The 19,187-nt window shown below is 30.6% G+C and overlaps 1 protein-coding gene and 1 pseudogene across 1 annotated transcript; one reads left to right on the plus strand and one right to left on the minus strand.

Moving 5' to 3' along the window:
• Nucleotides 1-2,681: 2,681 nt before the first annotated feature.
• Nucleotides 2,682-4,280, plus strand: LOC126672708 (berberine bridge enzyme-like 17; annotated as a pseudogene).
• Nucleotides 4,281-4,906: 626 nt separating this feature from the next.
• LOC126672709 (tetrahydroberberine oxidase-like) lies at nt 4,907-6,526 on the minus strand. The gene has a single exon (XM_050366664.1). The coding sequence runs from the start codon at nt 6,524-6,526 to the stop codon at nt 4,907-4,909; it is 1,620 nt and encodes a 539-aa protein (XP_050222621.1).
• Between the last annotated feature and the right edge of the window lie 12,661 nt (nt 6,527-19,187).

Below are 19,187 nucleotides of genomic sequence, written 5' to 3' on the forward strand. Positions count from 1 at the left end.
GAGATTTTTCAAGACTAAGCGTAATTCTCATTTTTTTTATGTTGCAAGAGGTACAATCAGGAATAAATGGGAAAGGCCTAATGCCTCAAAACAACCCCGACCTTATAGCCCCTTTTCGATCCTATCCTACCGTTGAAAATTTGTCAATTTTACTATTTCGCATTTTATCGTTTCAATTGTACTCTAATTTTTTAATTTTTGTCAACTTTTTACTTAAATGAAGAAATCATTCAATTAACCATGTTTAAAGATAAAATTAAATTTATTTCCATTCAAAAAAATACAAATAAGTCCTTTATTTTTAAAAATTAACTACAAATCATAATCAAATTAAAACTTAATTTAAATTCTTAATTAATTTAACTAAATCTAAATAAATTTTAAACATGTACAATTAATATATGTTATACATGGAGAACGTTTTTGAAAATTTTTTCAAATGAAAAAAATGTCAATTTAATATTTAAAGATACAATTAAAATGATAAAATGTGAAATAAACTACAATTGACAAGTTTTTTCAGGATAGGACCGAAAAGAACTACAATATTGGGGTTTTTTAAAGTATCGTACAGTAATTGAAACTACTGAATTAGTATTAGAGATAGCAGCAGATCCAGTTTGATTCTTGCCCAAAGATATTGCTAAACATACCATAACATTAGTTGAAATGTTATTACTTCCCATAAAAGCAGATTTTCTAGCTGTTGGTTGTTTAAGGAAGTTACCGTTGTGACCTGGGTTAACCGCTCACAATTTTCTTTATCACTGTGTCATAAATGTGTTAGGTATCCATTTAAGAGAGAAATTTTTAGACTTAAGTAGCAATTTGCCCTCTTAACTTGTAAAAAATGGGCAATTAACACATAAATTAATTTTATGGGCAAATTAGTCATGAACTTGTATATTATAGGCAATTCGCCCCGTTTTAAAAAATTAGTTTAAAATTTTATGGGGCAAATTGTCAATTTAGGGACAAATAATTTACAAGTTTATGGGGCAAATTGCCAAAATGGGGCTAATTGCCCATAATATGCAAATTCATGACTAATTTGCCCACAAAGTTAATTTATGTGTTAATTGCCCATTGCTTACAAGTTAAGGGGACAAATTGCTACTTAAGTCGAAATTCTTAGGTAGACTCAGTTCACCACGTCATCAGTAAATTAAACCAATTATATCATAACACCTTATTAAAATGAGAGTATTCTTGTAATATCATTATTTAAAAGTGTATGCAAATAACAAATGAAATTACGAGAATACCCTCATTTTAATGAAGTGTTATGATATGATTGGCTTAATTCACGGATGACGTGTTGGACTGAGTCTACATAAAAAATTCTCATCCATTTAAACATAGGAGAGATTTTTAAATAGATTAAAGTATACCACGTCATCCGTGGGCTAGCCTATAACATTTTGACACGTCATTAAAATACTGGCACTATCGTAATTTTTTTATTACTTTTTTACACCGTTGAATTATAATATTACGATAATGCCACTATTTTAATGACATGCTATTATGTAATAGGTTTAGTCTATGGATAACGTGGTGGAGTGAGTTTATGTAAAAAATTCTCTAAAAATAGATAGATTTTATCAGCCAAAAACGATCCGTTTAACAAAACGTGTTGAAATATAAGTTTTTTTAGATAGACTCAATCCACCACATCATCCGTGAACTAAGTCTATTACATAATGACACGTCATTAAAATGATGGTAATTAATTTTCTAAATTCATTTATTATTTATTTACACATTGGAATAGTAATATTACAAGATTGTTATCATTTTAATGACGTGTCATATATTATGTGATAGATTTAGTATAAGGATGACGTGATGGACTGAGTCTACCTAAAAAATTCTCGTGAAAATATCAAAATCAAACACGACACCTTTATTAAATGGGTCAACACGTATTTAATTGTCTAACCCGTTTATTAAAAAAGATCATAATAAATCACATGTTTAATCTGTGTAACATTTTATCCATAACCTATTTAACACATTCTTTTCTTAAATGAGTATAATCAAGCAACAAACTTTTGAAATAACCATAAATTTTAATACAAAAAATAACAATTAATAAATTATAAGTATTATATGATTACATTTAATCATATTTAATAATTTAATTAATTAACATAATTAATAAAATTGAATAAAAAAACATAATTAATGAAAGAGTTTAAATGTCTTAGACGGATTAGACGGATTTCACCAATTGTTATTTAATAATGTTATAAATGGGTTGAACTGTTTATAATCCGAACCCATTTAAATCTCGAAACCGCTTAACTTCGTATAATGTTATATAAACAGTTGTGTCGCATATTGCGAGCCCTATCAATAATTCAGACAACAAATATAAATGCCTTTAGATTTGATAACATATTTTGCTAAAAAATAAATATGTTATTACCAAATTAGCTAGATATGCAATTAGAATATTTTGTGTGCTTCCAATTATGTCAATAACCTTACTAGTAAAGTTATAAAATCACAAAATCTCAATATCTAAGCAATAGATTATTCCTATGAATAGCCTCATATCCATCATCAATCGTAATTAAGCAATGGCAGTTAAATCCCTGCTAACAAATTTGGATTGTTCATGGTCTATATATTTAAATCCCAAAATATGAAAAATAAAGCATTTACATGAGCTTAAAATGAAGAAATATTCTATAACAATCTCAGTATTTTTGATACTTTTGTATTCAGTTTCTTTGGCAAGTTCAAATTCAGCCCTAGACAATTTTCTCCAATGCCTACCCAATCATATCCGTCCCTCTTACCCTATTTCTGAAACAATTTTTCTTCCTACAAATTCTTTATTCAATTCTACACTACAAGCTTACATCAAAAATCTTAGATTTTTAACCCCTACAACCCCAAGACCGCTTGCTATTGTAGCTGCAAAGCATGAATCTCATGTCCAAGCAACAATTCTTTGCGCCAAGTCTCATGACTTGCAGATCCGAATTCGGAGTGGTGGACATGATTACGAAGGTCTTTCGTATACATCTCAAGTGCCGTTTATTGTCCTTGATATGTTCAATCTTAGAAAAATCGATGTTCGAGTAGATCAAGGCTACGCATGGGTTGAATCTGGTGCGACTCTAGGTGAACTATATTATAAAATTGCGAACCAAAGCAACGATACTCTGGCTTTTCCCGCCGGAGTTGGCCCTACTGTTGGTATAGGCGGTCACTTTAGCGGAGGAGGATACGGAAACATGATGAGAAAATATGGATTGTCCGTCGACAATATGGTTGACGCGAAAATAGTTGATGTCAACGGGAGAATCATGGATAGAGCATCAATGGGAGAGGATTTATTTTGGGCGATAAGAGGAGGTGGCGGAGCAAGCTTCGGAGTTATTCTTTCCTGGAAGATCAATCTGGTTCAAGTTCCTAACCCGGTGACTGTGTTTCGGGTTGGAAGAACATTGGATGAAGGAGCAACCGATATCTTCTATAAATGGCAACAAATTGCTCCTGAAATAGACAATGATCTATTCATAAGAGCAATGCCAATATCTACAAATGTTAGCATTAAAGTATTTTTCATAGGGCAGTTTCTTGGAAAAACTGATAAACTTATTCCATTGATGAATAACAAATTTCCTGAATTAGGGTTACAACGACAGGATTGTCACGAAATGAAGTGGATAGAGTCGACGCTTTTCTGGGCGGATTTCCCTAACGGAACATCCATTGAAGTATTGCTCAATAGGCCAACAAAGCCAGATCACACCTATTACAAAGGTAAATCAGACTATGTAAAACAAATAATTCCAAAGTCAAGTATAGATGAGATATGGAAACTGATGCTCAAAGTAGGTAAATTCTGGATGCAATTTAACCCTTACGGAGGAAAAATGAGTGAGATCTCAGAAACCGCGACGCCATTTCCGCATAGAAATGGATACATAGCCCTAATTCAGTATGGTTTAGTGTGGAAAGATGAAGGGATTATAGAAAAGAAAATAAATTCTTTAAGAGAAATGTATGAATCAATGGCTCCATATGTTAGTAAGGATCCAAGGGAAGCATACCTGAACTATAGAGATCTTGACATTGGAAGCAATCCAAGCAATCTCACAAGTACTAGAGAAGCTGTAATTTGTGGGCATAAGTATTTTAAGAACAATTTCTTAAGGTTGACCAAGGTGAAGGCTATGGTTGATCCGCATAATTTTTTTAAGCATGAACAGAGTATTCCACCTCTGGCCTAATTAATTTCAAAGAAAAGAAAATCAAAATGATATGATATGATATGATTTTAAATTTTTTCGTAGTCAATCTCTTGAATTGCCTGTTATTTATATCATCAAAAATATATATTGATCCTATGAGTATCCAAACTATTGTTTTCTTTGTATTTTGGTTATTAAACTTTAATTTATTTCATTTCGGTTACTAAACTGATTACTTTTCAATTTGATTATTAAAATTTTATTTAATTTCAAAAGGATGTTTGCAAAAAAAAAATAACATGTCTTGGCCTGTTTTACATCTTTTGGTTTGAAAACTTGTTGTATGCATAATTTTGTCCTAAAAAAATTTCGTTGAGATAAAATTATGCATATGTGATATGTTTCTACGAAAACTTAAATAAAAAATGATTACCACGTGAGAATATCCAGTTGTCATGAGTACATTTTGGCCTGAAAACTTCTATATATTTAAATGAAATTAAAAGTTTTCATAACTATAATAAAACTAATTTTTGGTCACCAAATGCAATAAAGCGATAACTTGATACCAAAAAAATAAAGAGTTGTCAAAGTAATTTCTTGAAAATTAAAATCTGATACATAGGGTAATTAATATGAATATTTGTAGTATGAAGGATTAATGCAAAGTAATTTTAAATATACTTGTAGTTCAATTAGTAGCTTCTGTTCTTCATTGATGAAAATAATGGGATGCTTTGTTCATTCCTGAAGAAGTTGGAAGGATCTGTTGCAGTCTTTACAGTTACCAGTCTCTTAAAATTATTCTTGAAATACTTCAAACCCCAAACACTAGCCTCTGCAAAGCTACTATTTCCATTCTTCTTGTTCCTCCCCAAATCAAGATCCCTATAGTTCATGTAAGCAGCTCGAGGCGTCTTCGAAACATAATCCGCCATGTAGGAATACAAATCTCTCATCCATTCAATATTCCGCTCTGTTTCCTCCTCCAAGTCCCAAGTTATTATGTATTGGATTTTGTACAAGTTTCCTTTTCTGTGAGGAAATGGTATTTCTGATTCTGAAATCTCGTTCATTCTCCCTCCGTAAGGTGTCAGGATTAGCAATGTCGACGTTCCTGATTCCACGAGTCTTTGGTATAGTCCTGATAGTCCTGTTTCTGAAATTGGTTCTTGTACATAATCTGATTTTGCTTTGAAATAGCCCTTGAATTGTGCTGTCCGGTTGAGCAGAACGTCTAACGATTCATTTATGGAGAAACCTGCAAAGTAGAGCACCGATTGAATCCAAGTCATTTCCCTGCAATTTTCGCCTGTAATTCCAAGTTCAGGAAATTCAGATTGCATCAAAGGGAGAAGCCTCTCGGCTTTTCTTCCAAGATACAATGCGTGAAACGAGACTTGAATTGTTCGATTGCGAGTTCCGTTCAAGCTTGTTGTCACCATTTCTGTAACAGCATGGAGAAAAAGTTCTTCAGGAAGCTGATAACCAACCGTTTGCCATTTCTGAAGAAGCTTACCTGCACCTTGTTCCAAGGTTTTTGCAGTTCTGAAAACTGTTACAACTTGAGGAACTGAAACCAACCACACTTTCCAGGAAAAGATTATCGCAAAGCTCGCGCCTCCTCCTCCTCTAATCGCCCAGAAAAGATCTTCTCCCATCAATTTTCTGTCTAGAATTTTCCCGTTAACATCGACTATTTTAGCATCAATAACAGTATCAGCAGCTAATCCGTATTTTCTAAATATCGTTCCGAATCCACCTCCACTGATATGTCCACCAACACCAACAGTAGGACAGCTACCAGCAGGGAAGCCATAGACATTACTTTTCTTTGCGATCTTGTAATAAAATTCTCCGAGAGTTGCGCCAGAATCAACCCATGCGCTCTCATTTTCTATGTCGATATTGATGGATCGCAAATTGGCAAGATCAATTAGTACAAATTTCTCATCAGAAACGTAAGAAAGGCCTTCGTAATCATGACCTCCGCTTCGTATTTTTATAAGAATATTGTATGCCTTGGCACAGATTACGGCTGCTTGAATGTGAGATTCATGAAATGGGGTGATAATGAATTCGGGTTTTAGCGATGAGGTATTTGAAAATCTGAGGTTTCGGATGGATGATTGCAAGACATGTGAGTAATTAGAACTGTTGTTTGTCAGGAGAACTAGTGAAATTGGCTTGGTATTCTGTGAATGAGAGGAAAAACATTCTGAAAAATTCTGATCAATTGAATTTGAAGCAGCAGACCAAACTAGGAGTAAAAGGGTAAGAAATAATGACAAGGGAATAGAATTCAATAGTGTCATATTTTTGAAATTTTCAATCCTTAATTTATGATGATTAAGTGATCAATGTGATATTTGATGCATATTTGTATAGCCATTATAGCCAAGATGATCACTAAATCCACCACAGAAGGGAAATGTGGGTTATTAGTCAAAATAGTACCAATTCTTTACACCTTGTTTCAAAAATAGTACCACAACTTTAATTTGTATCAATTTAATACCATTTCTTTCTTTTTTGTTTCAAATAAGGTTATTCAACCATTTTTAGGTCATCTAAAGCTGACGTGGCGATCAAATTGGGTATTTGACCGATGAGGCGTTACAATTACATGATGTCACGTCAGTTTCAAATTTTTTAAAATGATAATAATAAAACAAAAATAAAGGTAATGCTATTAAAATGATACAAATTAAAGTTATAGTATACTATTTTGAAACAAACTATAGAAAAAATTGATATTCCAGAAAATGTCAAAGTCTCATATTATTACACCCGAAACACAATTTGACTAATTAGAAAAATTGACAAATTAGGGCTGAAAGTAAGAATGTTCACATCATAAAAGGTATAATTTAAATTACGGAACGATTTAAAATGTATCGTGTCGTATGTTGTCACACGAATATGTTCCACTTATTTATGACACAACTAAGAATGTTCACATCATAAAAGGTATAATTTAAATTACGGAACGATTTAAAATGTATCGTTTCGTATGTTTGCACACGAATATGTTCCACTTATTTATGACACAACTCAAATAGGTTACATGAGTTGATATGGATATATAAACCATTCAATTTCCATGTCATGTTCGTGTTAACAGGTTAATTTAATATATGAATTGTGTTCATGTTAGCTCTAATCATATCAATGAAATGGATCGACACAAACAAATACCGCGCTTCAATCCGTTTCGGCTCACTATTTGATAAATTCAATAAGAATTTGCATTGTGTGTATAAGAGATAACTTAGAATAGGTATTTCCGACGCAAAGGTATATTAGAGAGAATAAAAATTACAGTATTTGACAGTTTGAAATGAAGAAGACTCTTCTTGAATACCCAAATATATAGTATTAAAATGACACATTTTCTTGTTGAATGCATCAGCAAATAACTTTTCTTCAATACCCAATCATCGAATCATTGTCCTGAGGCGTTGCTCCTTTTCTATTGAGATAATCTAAAGCCGCTTTTCAAATTAGAGCAACAATCAAACTATGCTCTCATTATTTCTTCGACTTAAGTAGCAATTTGCCCCTTCAACTTGTAAGCAATGGGCAATTAGCACATAAATTAACTTTGTTGGCAAATCAGTACACGAACTTGGTGATTATGTACAATTAGCTCATTTTGGCAAATTTACTTACAAGTTAAGGGGGCAAATTGCCAATTTAAGAGATAATTAACTTACAAATTGAGGAGGCAAATTGCCCACAAAGTTAATTTATGTGTTAATTGTCCATTGCTTACAAGTTTAGGGGGTATATTGCCACTTAAGTCTTATTCCTTCACCAGGGGATAATTTTCGGGCACTGATAATGCGTCCATGAACAAAAAACATAAAGGCTAAATGTTTTTCTTAATATATCTCTAAAAGGTCCTCGAGGAAAAATATCTCTAAAAGATAATTTAGACATACTCGTGCATTAATTTTATAAAATAAAATAATTGGTTAAATATATTTGAGGTCATTAAATTATACAAAAAATTATAAAATAATTATGGTATTATAGTTGTTTTAAAAAATAGTTTTCAAAGCATAAAAAGTAAAATAAAAAAGTTACCGAATTATTTTTTTTTTTTATAAAAAGGTTACCATTTTATATTATGGACAAGAAAACATTTATAGTAATAAAAAAAGTTGGTAACCGTTTTGTAAAAAACTAATAGTTCGGTCACTGCTTTGTAACTTTTATAGCTTTCCTAGCTGTTTTGTAAAAAAATTATAATTCGTTAACTATTTTGTAATTGTTTATAATTCAACTACTGTTTTTTAAAAGTCACAGAACTCTTCATTAAAATATCGAAATAGTTACAAACATAAGAAATTTCTCTGAAACATCTAATGTTGATTTTCAGAGAAATTTGTCCGGGTGATGAGCTATCGATCCGTTTGTTTGAATTCGAAAAGGCATTATCAGTGCACAATTGTGAACTTGAAGGATAAAAACGTAATTAGTCGTAAATAGCCTATAACAATTCAAATAAGTTGTAGTCTAGGTTTAAAAAATTGGGTTAATTGCAATATTTTTGAAGTTTATGGGCCAATTTACAAAATTGACTGGCTAAATTAACCATACACAAATTTTTAGGGTCCTAAAAATCTCTTTTAATACTTTTGGGCACCAAAATGAACTTTTAGATCCCTTTTGCTTAGTACTCTTAATTTAACTAGTAAATTAATAAGATGAATGTTAAATTTAATCCTAATTACATTTCTAAAGATATCACTCCACACACTATCATATTTCTGATGTAATACGAACTCCTAGTAAACCTTATGTCTCCCTAAATTACATATAAATAGGGTTTTAGGACAGCCTATCAAGGGGTCGTCCGGTCGGACCACAAACATAAAAATTGCAACACCTAGTCCTAGGAATTTAGGGGTGGCCGAACTCTACCCCCCCCAACACGCGCACACACATCAGTCAATTATACTCCATAATCGAGCTTAGTACGCTCTAATTAATTAAGAACACCGCGATCTGATAGGAGTAAAATTACTCCTATTCCCGTAAAGCATTTTGGTTCCATTATCGTATTTAATAGCACATTTTTTAGTATTCTATGCCTATTTTGTGATTGAGCTTTGTAGGAATAGTAGCGGAGCATTTGGAGCTTAATCGGTGTATTTTGGGAGCATTTCGGAGCATCGAGTGATAGCGGGATGAAGCGAATCAAGATTTGGAGAGTAGAAAAATTGTCCTACCAAACCAGGTCATAGTTCGATTGAACCATGTGACCGGTTCGATTGAACTACTCCCTCAAAATAGGCAGTAGGTATTTTCACTTGTCTTGTTCGGTCGAACGAGGCCTATTTTCAGGTCTGGGCTTATTTTGTTTTGTTTAGGCCCATTTTGGTGTTTTGGGCTCCTAAAAATTAAATTATGGTTTTGGTAGTTTTATTTCTCATTTTAGATATCATATAGATACCGTTTTGTAAGGGACTTGGAGAGAGACACTATGCTAGCCTTCTTTTTACCATTTTTAATAATCTTAGAGAATTTCCGGCTTTTTAAATTATTATTGTTCTTGAACAAGTTGAAGTTTATTATTATAAATGAAGATTTATCTTCTTATTTGAAAATATTATTCCCATTTACAATTTAAGGTATTTATTGTCTAATTATGTTTATTGTTTATTATTATCTTTTTAATGTTGTTGGTAATATGATTGGCTAAACCCCAAGTTTGTGGGTTTTTATGGATTGACATTTGATTATATGATTGATTAAGGTTAGATTAGTATTCAATTTCATGTTTTGATTATTGGGATTAATGCTAGAATTAGTTTAATCATATAATCTTTGATATGTATTTGGGTAATTAATTGAGAGATTGTTAATCAAATAGACCTAAGTAATTAATTGCGTAAAATATAATTTTGTGAGAGCGGATTAAATTTTAGATAGTCTTTGAGTGTGCTTAATAAATGATTCTAGGTTAATTAAGTTGGGATTAGATATCATGAGAGCGAGTTAGATGCCAATTAATTAATTAGGTTGTATTTTTACCTTTCCTTGAGACTTGAGAGAGCGGGATTAGGTGGTTTAAAACGACTCGACTCTTGATTAGCACACTAAAAAAACTATATTTCTCAATTATAATATTGCTTGAAATTTCAACCCTTGAACTGTTAAACGTATTTGTTTTAGACCTTTATTGTTTTATATTTACTTTATCCTTAGTTGTTAATTTGTTAGTTTGAATTAATTGTTAGTTGATTAATTTAATTCGCCTAGTTTTTTTAATTAGTCATTTAACGTTTTCAAAAATCTATTGCTAAACAAATGAAAGTTACAAAGTGAAATCGGTGTGTTGAGTCAAATTTTCCTTCTGGGATCGATATTCGTCTTGCGAATATACCATTTGTTGTGATACCGTATACTTGTGGTTTAAATCCAACAGCTACGCACTGCTTTGAAGCTGGATTCCACATCTGGATCATTAGAAAACGAGCCAAGGACTCAGAACGGTATTTTTAAGGACCCTATATTCACCTTTATCATTGTTGTACATGTCTACATGTTAGATCTTTAAGATAAGTTGTTTTAACTGCTTAAACTGCCATTAAACTATCAAAATTGTCATGATTTATATTTATGCCATGATTAGCTTAGATCTGTGCTATTTTATAAGTCATTGACATGTTTTTAGTCCTACTTACATGGCAGATCTGATCTATAGGTAAAATTCATAGCTTAGACATAATATTGTTCTTGATGATTTTTTGACTCCATATCTTCTTAGAAACATGTTTACGGTGTTTTGAAGTGTTTAAGATGTTTAGAATTTAATTCAGTGTGTATTTTTTGTACAAATTTATCATTTTTGAGTGTTGTTGCATGAAATCCGAATCGGACGATGAAACTGCCAAAAAATGACGAACTGCCGCCATCAAAAGGAGCGGCGCCAGCACCACTATGCTTTGGCGCCGCCTATTCCACGATCCAATACGGTTTTCAGATCCTCCAACCATTATTTCGATTCTATTATTGTGTTTCTGAGTTTCTTTGAACTCAAAATTAGGCTCGTTTGGCCCGCAAATTTGTATTTAGTTGTAGAATCATAACATCTGCTGTAATGGGTCAAACCCAATTTATTTCTGGCCTCGAAACGCACAATTGTAATATGTCAAGCCAACCGGGCCCTAAAGCCCATATCCGACGAAAGTCATGGGAGAAGGAATAAATGTTATAACTTAAAAATAAATTCTTCCTCAAAATTAGAAAAAGCAAAGTTATGTTTAACCAAGTAAAATTTAGACATCCAGTCCATTAGTAGAGGCAATTTAAATGAAGACCATCCAGGCGTACTCCTAACAAAAAAACATGTTGTCGATTTTTAAAAAAGAACAAAAATAACAAAATACATTTAAAGAATGGTCAGCCCCGGAATCCTACAAAATTCTACAAAATAAACTAGAATGCAAATTGCATTAAGATGAAGCTAGCAAAATGAAACTTTCAATGTCCGACACACATTAAAAATAAAAAGATATAAGGAATACCTTAGACCGGCTAGGAAATTCTTCTAAAAAACGACAATTTTGTTCGGCGAACCAGAATAATATAGAGGGCTAAAAAGAGGACCTGGTTTCTTAACCCTGTATCCCAAAAAAAATTCAAACTTAATACGAATATGAAGGACTTGTTCGTCGTAAAGCGAACAACGAGTATCATTCAAAATATCTAAAGTGCTTTGGACCTTTCACGCCTTACTAGATATTTCTAAAAATTGTGGGGAGAAAGAGGGATAAACAGGAAAATGAATTATTTTTTTTCCAAATGAATGGATCAAAAAGCGAAATAAAAGAACAAAAATAAGAAATTCTCAAGAACACGAAGAACACATACAAATCAAAATAACGATAGAATCATAAGACTAAAAGCAACAGATTACCTGTAAAGAAGCTACGCTGAGTTAAATGAAGAATATAACACAACTGTAAGAAATCTAAAAAACATAAGAACCCAAGGTTGCAGATTTAGAGAGAGTAAGTTAGAGAAATAAAGATTAAAAGAAATGAAAATAAATAAGATGAAGAATATGAAATCTATACAATTATCCACGCACAAATCTCAAAGTACAATGATTACGGTTAAGAAATTGAAAAGTTAAAATCACAAAACACATGCCAAAGATGAAGGACATGTGGCGAGTACGCTGACATATGTCAAACATTTGAAATCCCTTGATGACACATGCTGAAATAATAAAATGATAAAAAATCTGAAGAGATTTGCCAGAATCGGAAGAGGCTTGCCAAAATCTAAAGAGACTTGCCAAAATTTAAAGAGAATCAACACAAAAACTAAAAAAGCACGAGAAAAAGCTAAACGTAAAAACATGCATAAATACTCAGAAAATAGCTTACTTGCGGGGGAACTAATGATGGTAATCCAATTTTCACAAACTATAAACAAAATCGAGTCCTATAAAAACTCGCCCGCTGAAGCCTACCTCAGGACTAACCATGAAACCACAAAGTTAAAGAGGATCGACGAACCATATTGGCAAAGGCCGAATCCTACGAGATCCGGCATCGTAAAAATGAAGTTAGCACGCATTCGCCCAAAGAGATATCAATCGGATCCCTTAGGATTCGGTAATTAAAGAAGACCAAAATCTGTACACGAATCTCATTAAGAGATTGAATCTATATCAGCGATGAATAAGAAAGATTATAGAAAATCTAGATAGTCTCATATACGGGGTCAAACTACAATACAAGAAGATTACCCTCACTACTAGAAAACAGTAAATTGCCGACAGAAAAATCTTGATTTAGCGACGGATTTCAACTTTTTACCGACGGAAAATTGATTTAGCAACGGATTTTAGTTTTTTACCGACGGAAATATATGTTGGTAAAAGACTGTTTTCTAGTAGTGTCTATTTATGATTCAATCCTAAATAGAATTCATTTTTAAAACGAGAAACGTGCTGAATAGAAATCCTTTTTCTATACAAATTCAACTTCCTAAAAGGAATCACTTTCCTTTTAGAACTCTACCATGTTTTTACTCATCACTATATAAGGGACGAGGTATGCCTACACATGCAACTAAATTTAAATATAAATATTCTCTCTTAAACTCAACAATGACTTAAGCATCGGAGAGGTAATCGGAAATCCACTATCCAATCAGCCATCTACCTTATTTTACAGGTCTAAACTGTCGTGAAGCTCACTAATCCATCAATTATTTTGGTGTGAGTTACACTAGAATGAAACTAATATAAGGATGATTTAATAACTTTCAAATATTTCATATTTACTAAAGAATGGTAATGTATACTTGTTATATAAAATTGATGGGATTGCCTATATGAGTGTGGAATAGGACCAGTCCTATAAAACTTGTGGTTAGTCATTATAGCACTCATAAATAACTAGAAATGTACACGGCCTATCTTAGCACAACCGCATTGAGCAACGAAATTGTAAAGGTATAACGTGATTATTGAGAATTCTAACTTATAAAAGATATTTTTAATTTATAGAAGTTTAAAACTCCACTAGTTTACCGTAAGGTATAAATTTTTGTTCTTAGTCTAAAAGACCCCAAAACCAATGCATTATCTATATAGATAGATAAATTAATACAACCAATGGGAGTTGTTCCAAGTGGGAAGCGGCTTGATATCGCTTAAGTAAGGTCTCGGGTTCGAGTCCTTGTAAATGCAGAAAATTCCTACTAGAAGACTCACCCACCATGGCAGGTGCGCGACACGGATCGGATCCGGATTAGTTAGGGCGAAACCTTCAAAACCGGATGGGCTTACCAAAAAAAACTAATACAGCTAGTGTCTTTTAAAATATGTGGGAGATTGTTGTAAGTATATGTTTTGTTTTTCAAAAGTGAAAATCGTTAATCCCACATTAGTTATATATCACATTTGTACTGTGTTTATTGACCAAAACACTTTATGGCCTAATAAATTCCCCCCACCCCCACCAACATCGTGCAAGTTTCTTTTTACTTTCCGTGATTATTTTCTTAATGCTTATCATAAATTACATGTATTTGACTTATTCTCATTCATATATCTTCTAAATTATTTTTCCTTAAAATCTGTCCAACATGTTTTGCTTCTAGATTTTCTGGCCACGATCAAAAACAGTTTAACATTATTTGTTTATCATTTTATAAACTCTAGTCGCTGGATTAGTTTAGATATATGTTGTTATCAAATATAAATATTTTTCCTGTTGTTTTTTCTCTTGATAATTTAATATCAAACGAGTTTATTATATCTTTGGAGATATTCTTCAAAAGCGTAATTAAATTATTTCTTAGTACGAGAGATTCTTAGGTAGACTGAGTCCAGCACGTCATCCGTAGACTAAGCCTATAACATAATGACACGTCATTAAAATGATGGCAATCTTGTAAATTTGTGTATTACTTATTTACACATTTGAATAGTAATATTACAAGATTGCCATCATTTTAATGACATGCCATTATGTGATAGGATTAGTCCATGGATGACGTGGTGGACTGAGTCTACCTAAGAATTTCTCCTCTTAGTACAGTATGTTTTCATGGATAACAACATAACCTTCAATTGCGCCCGAGTTTTCTCATGCAACAAAGTCAAAAATAAAAATCTTTCACCATCACAACAAAAGAAAAGGTTATATGAAACTTATCTGCCATTTATAATTCTTTTATCATTTTAATTTTATTTTCTAAAGAGCTTTTCAAATTTTATATTTATAACGTAAAAGACATTTTCATATTTACAATTTTTACCATTTTATCAAATATATCCATTAGTAATTATTTGATATAATTTATTTTTTATTTAAGTTTAGAAATGATTTTAAATTTAAAAATAACAATTATGTGACCGAAAATAAATTTAAAGTGAAAATTTTATATATTTATTGCAATTTATACAATTGATAGATCGGAATGTCTAACTATTTTAAAAAATTAAATTTGACAAAATAATTAGTTTCCTATTTATATTTCTTTTTACAAAAAAGACAATTTTTTTATGATAAATGAGGAGAGAGAGTGTTTATGGGAGAAATCGAACTCACGATCTAGTAAATTACTGTCTAGCGCTTATACCATTTAAGATATAATTTTATTGTATAATTTTGTCCTTTTTATTCCATAATTTTTTTATTTCATTACTTCTATACAATATAGTTATTAATTATTGGTATTCAAACTTAAATTTATAATAAAGAAAAAAATAGTTGTGTTGAGTTTGGAAATCATTTATTATCTGATGTGAGAAGTATATGCATATGTTTAATCCATGAGATTATTTGTGAACATAGTAAATGATATTTATAATACATATTATTGAATGTTATTTACACATCCCCTACAATTGTTGACTTTCTTTTATATGCTCACACCAACCTTCTTCTCCAGTTACTAATCAATTTTTCTATTTTATTTCTGCTTTTATTTTATTGTCTTTTTAAATGATATTAATAAATTTTAAAATTTAATTAAAATTTTTGTATATGTAAAACTAAATCCGTCCTAAAGTTCCTAAACTATTAGATTTAATTTAATTTAATTTTGGCCAAATGTACGGATGTCACCCTGTAACCCTCTTATTTGGGTCGGTTTTAAACTTGGACCCTAATAAACATTTTTTTCAATAGAGGCACTTAACGTTATAAAATAATTTATATCAGACTTTTTAAACTTAAAATGTCACATGTTCGTTTGTGACTGGCCAACTCAGCGCTGACGTATTAGGTCACATTGGCCAGTCACTAACGGACATGTGGCATTTTAAGTTCGGAGTGTCTGATGTGATTTTTTTTTATAACATTATGTACCTCTATCGAAAAACAATTCATTGAGGTCCAAATTCAAAACCGAACCAAATGTGAAGGTCCAATATATACATTTAACATTTAATTTTGAATAAATATTTTATATTTAAATTGTTTTTTAACAATTTAATTTGTACATACGGAGTCATTTTAGGTATATAATACCGTCGTTTCGTGTCAATCAAAACGATGACGTTTTTTAAAATTTCGTCCACAAAAATACTCCATATATATGAAATAAATACTTTTGTTTAAATGTACAACATTTGATAAAAAAAAAGTGAAATAAAAGTGAATTATATAAAATTTCATGATGAATTTAGCATATATTGAAGGGAAATCGCAGAAAATACTCCGTTTTTTAAAAATATTTGTAAAAATACTCTGTTTTTGAAAATTTATTTTTTTACCTTTTTTTCTGAAAATTTATTTTTTGACTCTGAAAATTTAAAAAAAATACTCTGTAAACTGTTTGAAACTGTATTTGAAACTGTTTTTTAGAAACCGTTTGAAACTCTATTTGAAACTGTTTTTGAAAACGGTTTCAAATTATTTTTTAATAAACCGTTATAAACTGTTTGAAACCCTATTATAAACTGATTTTGAAACGGTTTATAAAACAGTTTCAAATATTGTTTTTTTTTGAAACGGTTTGAAACTCTATTTAAAACTGTATGCGAAAAGTTTTGTAAAACGGTTTCAAATTTTGTTTTTTGAAACTGCGGAGTAAAAAAATAAATATTTAAATTTTTTAGGTATGTTTGCAAACTTTCAGTTTATGGGTTAAATTTTGCAAATATTTTTAGTTTTCTAGGTATTTTTCTAAACTACCCTATATTGAAATCATCAATTTTTTTTTTGCATATATTCAATGGTGTAGTATTATTAGCATTGTTCATAAAAGACATGATACATATTATATATAAGGTAAAAGGCTTACTTTAGTCCTTGAGGTCAGAGCGAAAGAATTAATAAGATCCTAAAGTCGAAGGTTGCTTACTTTGCCCCCTGACGTTGTCCAAACTGGCTCAGATCACACCAAAAACTTAACACTGTGTTTTTCAGTTAAATGATGACGTGGTATGTATTGAAAAAATTCAAAAAAAATCTTAATGTTTAAAATATTTACCAAATTTTATATTTATAACTTTTTTTAACCATTATCACCCTCTTTTTCATTAAATATCAATAATTAAATAATATTTAAAAATAAAATATTTATTAAACAATCAAAACTCAATTAAACACATCGAAATCTAATTAAACAAACTGATCGCTGGAAAATCCATTCAAAAATTAAATAAATAATAATTTATTCCTTATGAATACAAATTTATTTTTAATCGGAGACACGACCACCAATCCGTCGCTAAAAAACGTCTAAATATTGAAAAAAAAAATATCATTTTTTTAAATTTCGAAAAACCACCACGCAGATCCACCCCGGTGGGTATGCTCTATTTTAGAGCTGACCCACCGTTGGTGGGTCTGCTCTTTTTTTAGAGGATACCCACCATGGTGCATGGTCTGCTCTAAAATAGAGCAGACCTACCACTGTGGGTCTGCTCCGGTGGGTCTGCTCAGATGAGCAGACCCACTTATTTGAGTGGGTCGGTTTTTGAAATTAAAAAAAATATAAAATATTGTTTTTTTTGTTTTTTTTTTGTTTTTTGATTGGTATATTTTTCGTCGAAAGTCACAAATGTGGTATTCGGCTGGTGGGTAAATTATAATTAGGTTTAAATTGAATTTTGATTGGTTTTATTGAATTTCGAAGTGTTTAATTATATTTCAAAGTGTTTAATTTTTTATTATTTCAATAAATATTTTAATTTTAAATATTATTTAATTATGTATATTTAAATCAAAAAAAGGGTGAAAATAGTTTAAAAAAATCATAAATATAAAATTGGTAAATATTTTAAACATTAAGGATGTTTTTGAAATTTTTCCCTAAAAGCCACGTCATCAGTTTGACGGAACAAACTAACGGTGGTGCAATCTGAGCTAGTTTGGATAACGTTTGGGGGTAAAGTGAGCAACCTTCGACTTTAGTGTCTTATTAATTCTTTCGCTCTCACCTTAGGGGTTAAGGTGAGCCTTTTGCCTATATATAAATAAATCGTATGTAAATATATGTGGAGGTCTAAAGAAGTTTTATAATTTGTATTGGTTGGGCCTGTTTGGTTCAACTGTTTCTTATAGCTGAGAGCTGTGAGCTGTTGCTGATAGCTGTTAGCGGTTGACTGATAGCTAATAGTTGATAGACCATACATGTTTGATGATATTTGATTAGTTGTTGCTATTTATATATAAAATGACCGTAAAAGGCACAATTTTTTATTTTTATTTATTAATTTATAAATATATTATATTATATAATATTCAATAAAAATATTAAAAGTTATTTTTTTATAAGAAGGAATGTTTAGTTTAAATTTATTTAGATATTTGTTTTTGATAATTTATGATTTATTTTAAAAAATAATTAAGTTATAGTTTTTTTAATATAAATAAATAATATTAGATAATTTAAAAATAATTAGAGTATTTAAAAATAATTTAAAAAACTATATATATATTAAAAAACTATATATCCTAATAGGGGTAGTTTTGTCTAAATTATTAAAAATATTGGAAAAACTATCAGTTGTTGGCAAAAAGCTCCAAAATGAAGTTTTTCAAAAAACAGCTGTTTTTTTTTTATGAAAAAAAAGGCTCCATTAGAGGTTCATAAAGCTTCAAAAAGCTTGTAGAAAATTTTCAACAAATATTTTAATAGAACTTTTTGAAAAGTAAAAGTTAAAAACTCCACCAAAAAGCTGAACTAAACACTTATTTAATATTAATTCACTTTTAGTAATCTTATTTTTTTATTAAAATAAATATATTTGTATTTTCTACAGTTATATTTTAAATTTAATCTAAAATAATAAATATTGTTTATTTATTAATAATATTTGTCAATCATTAGACAAATAGCAGCCACATAAGAATTTTCGCCTAACAAAATATCTTCTACATATGGATGAGAAAAAAACAAACACTTCCTAAATTCTCAACGCGTTTGCTACGTCAACGCTTACGTTAGGCATGCTGTAGTGTCCGACATAGATATGTAATTATCTTGTTT

The sequence above is a fragment of the Mercurialis annua genome, linkage group LG3 (assembly GCF_937616625.2).
Source record: "Mercurialis annua linkage group LG3, ddMerAnnu1.2, whole genome shotgun sequence".
NCBI classification, from domain to species: Eukaryota; Viridiplantae; Streptophyta; class Magnoliopsida; order Malpighiales; family Euphorbiaceae; genus Mercurialis; species Mercurialis annua.

What these genes read in the sequence shown, in the direction of transcription:
- LOC126672709 (XM_050366664.1), bottom strand. Translation starts at nt 6,526, where the DNA reads ATGACACTATTGAATTCTATTCCCTTGTCATTATTTCTTACCCTTTTA.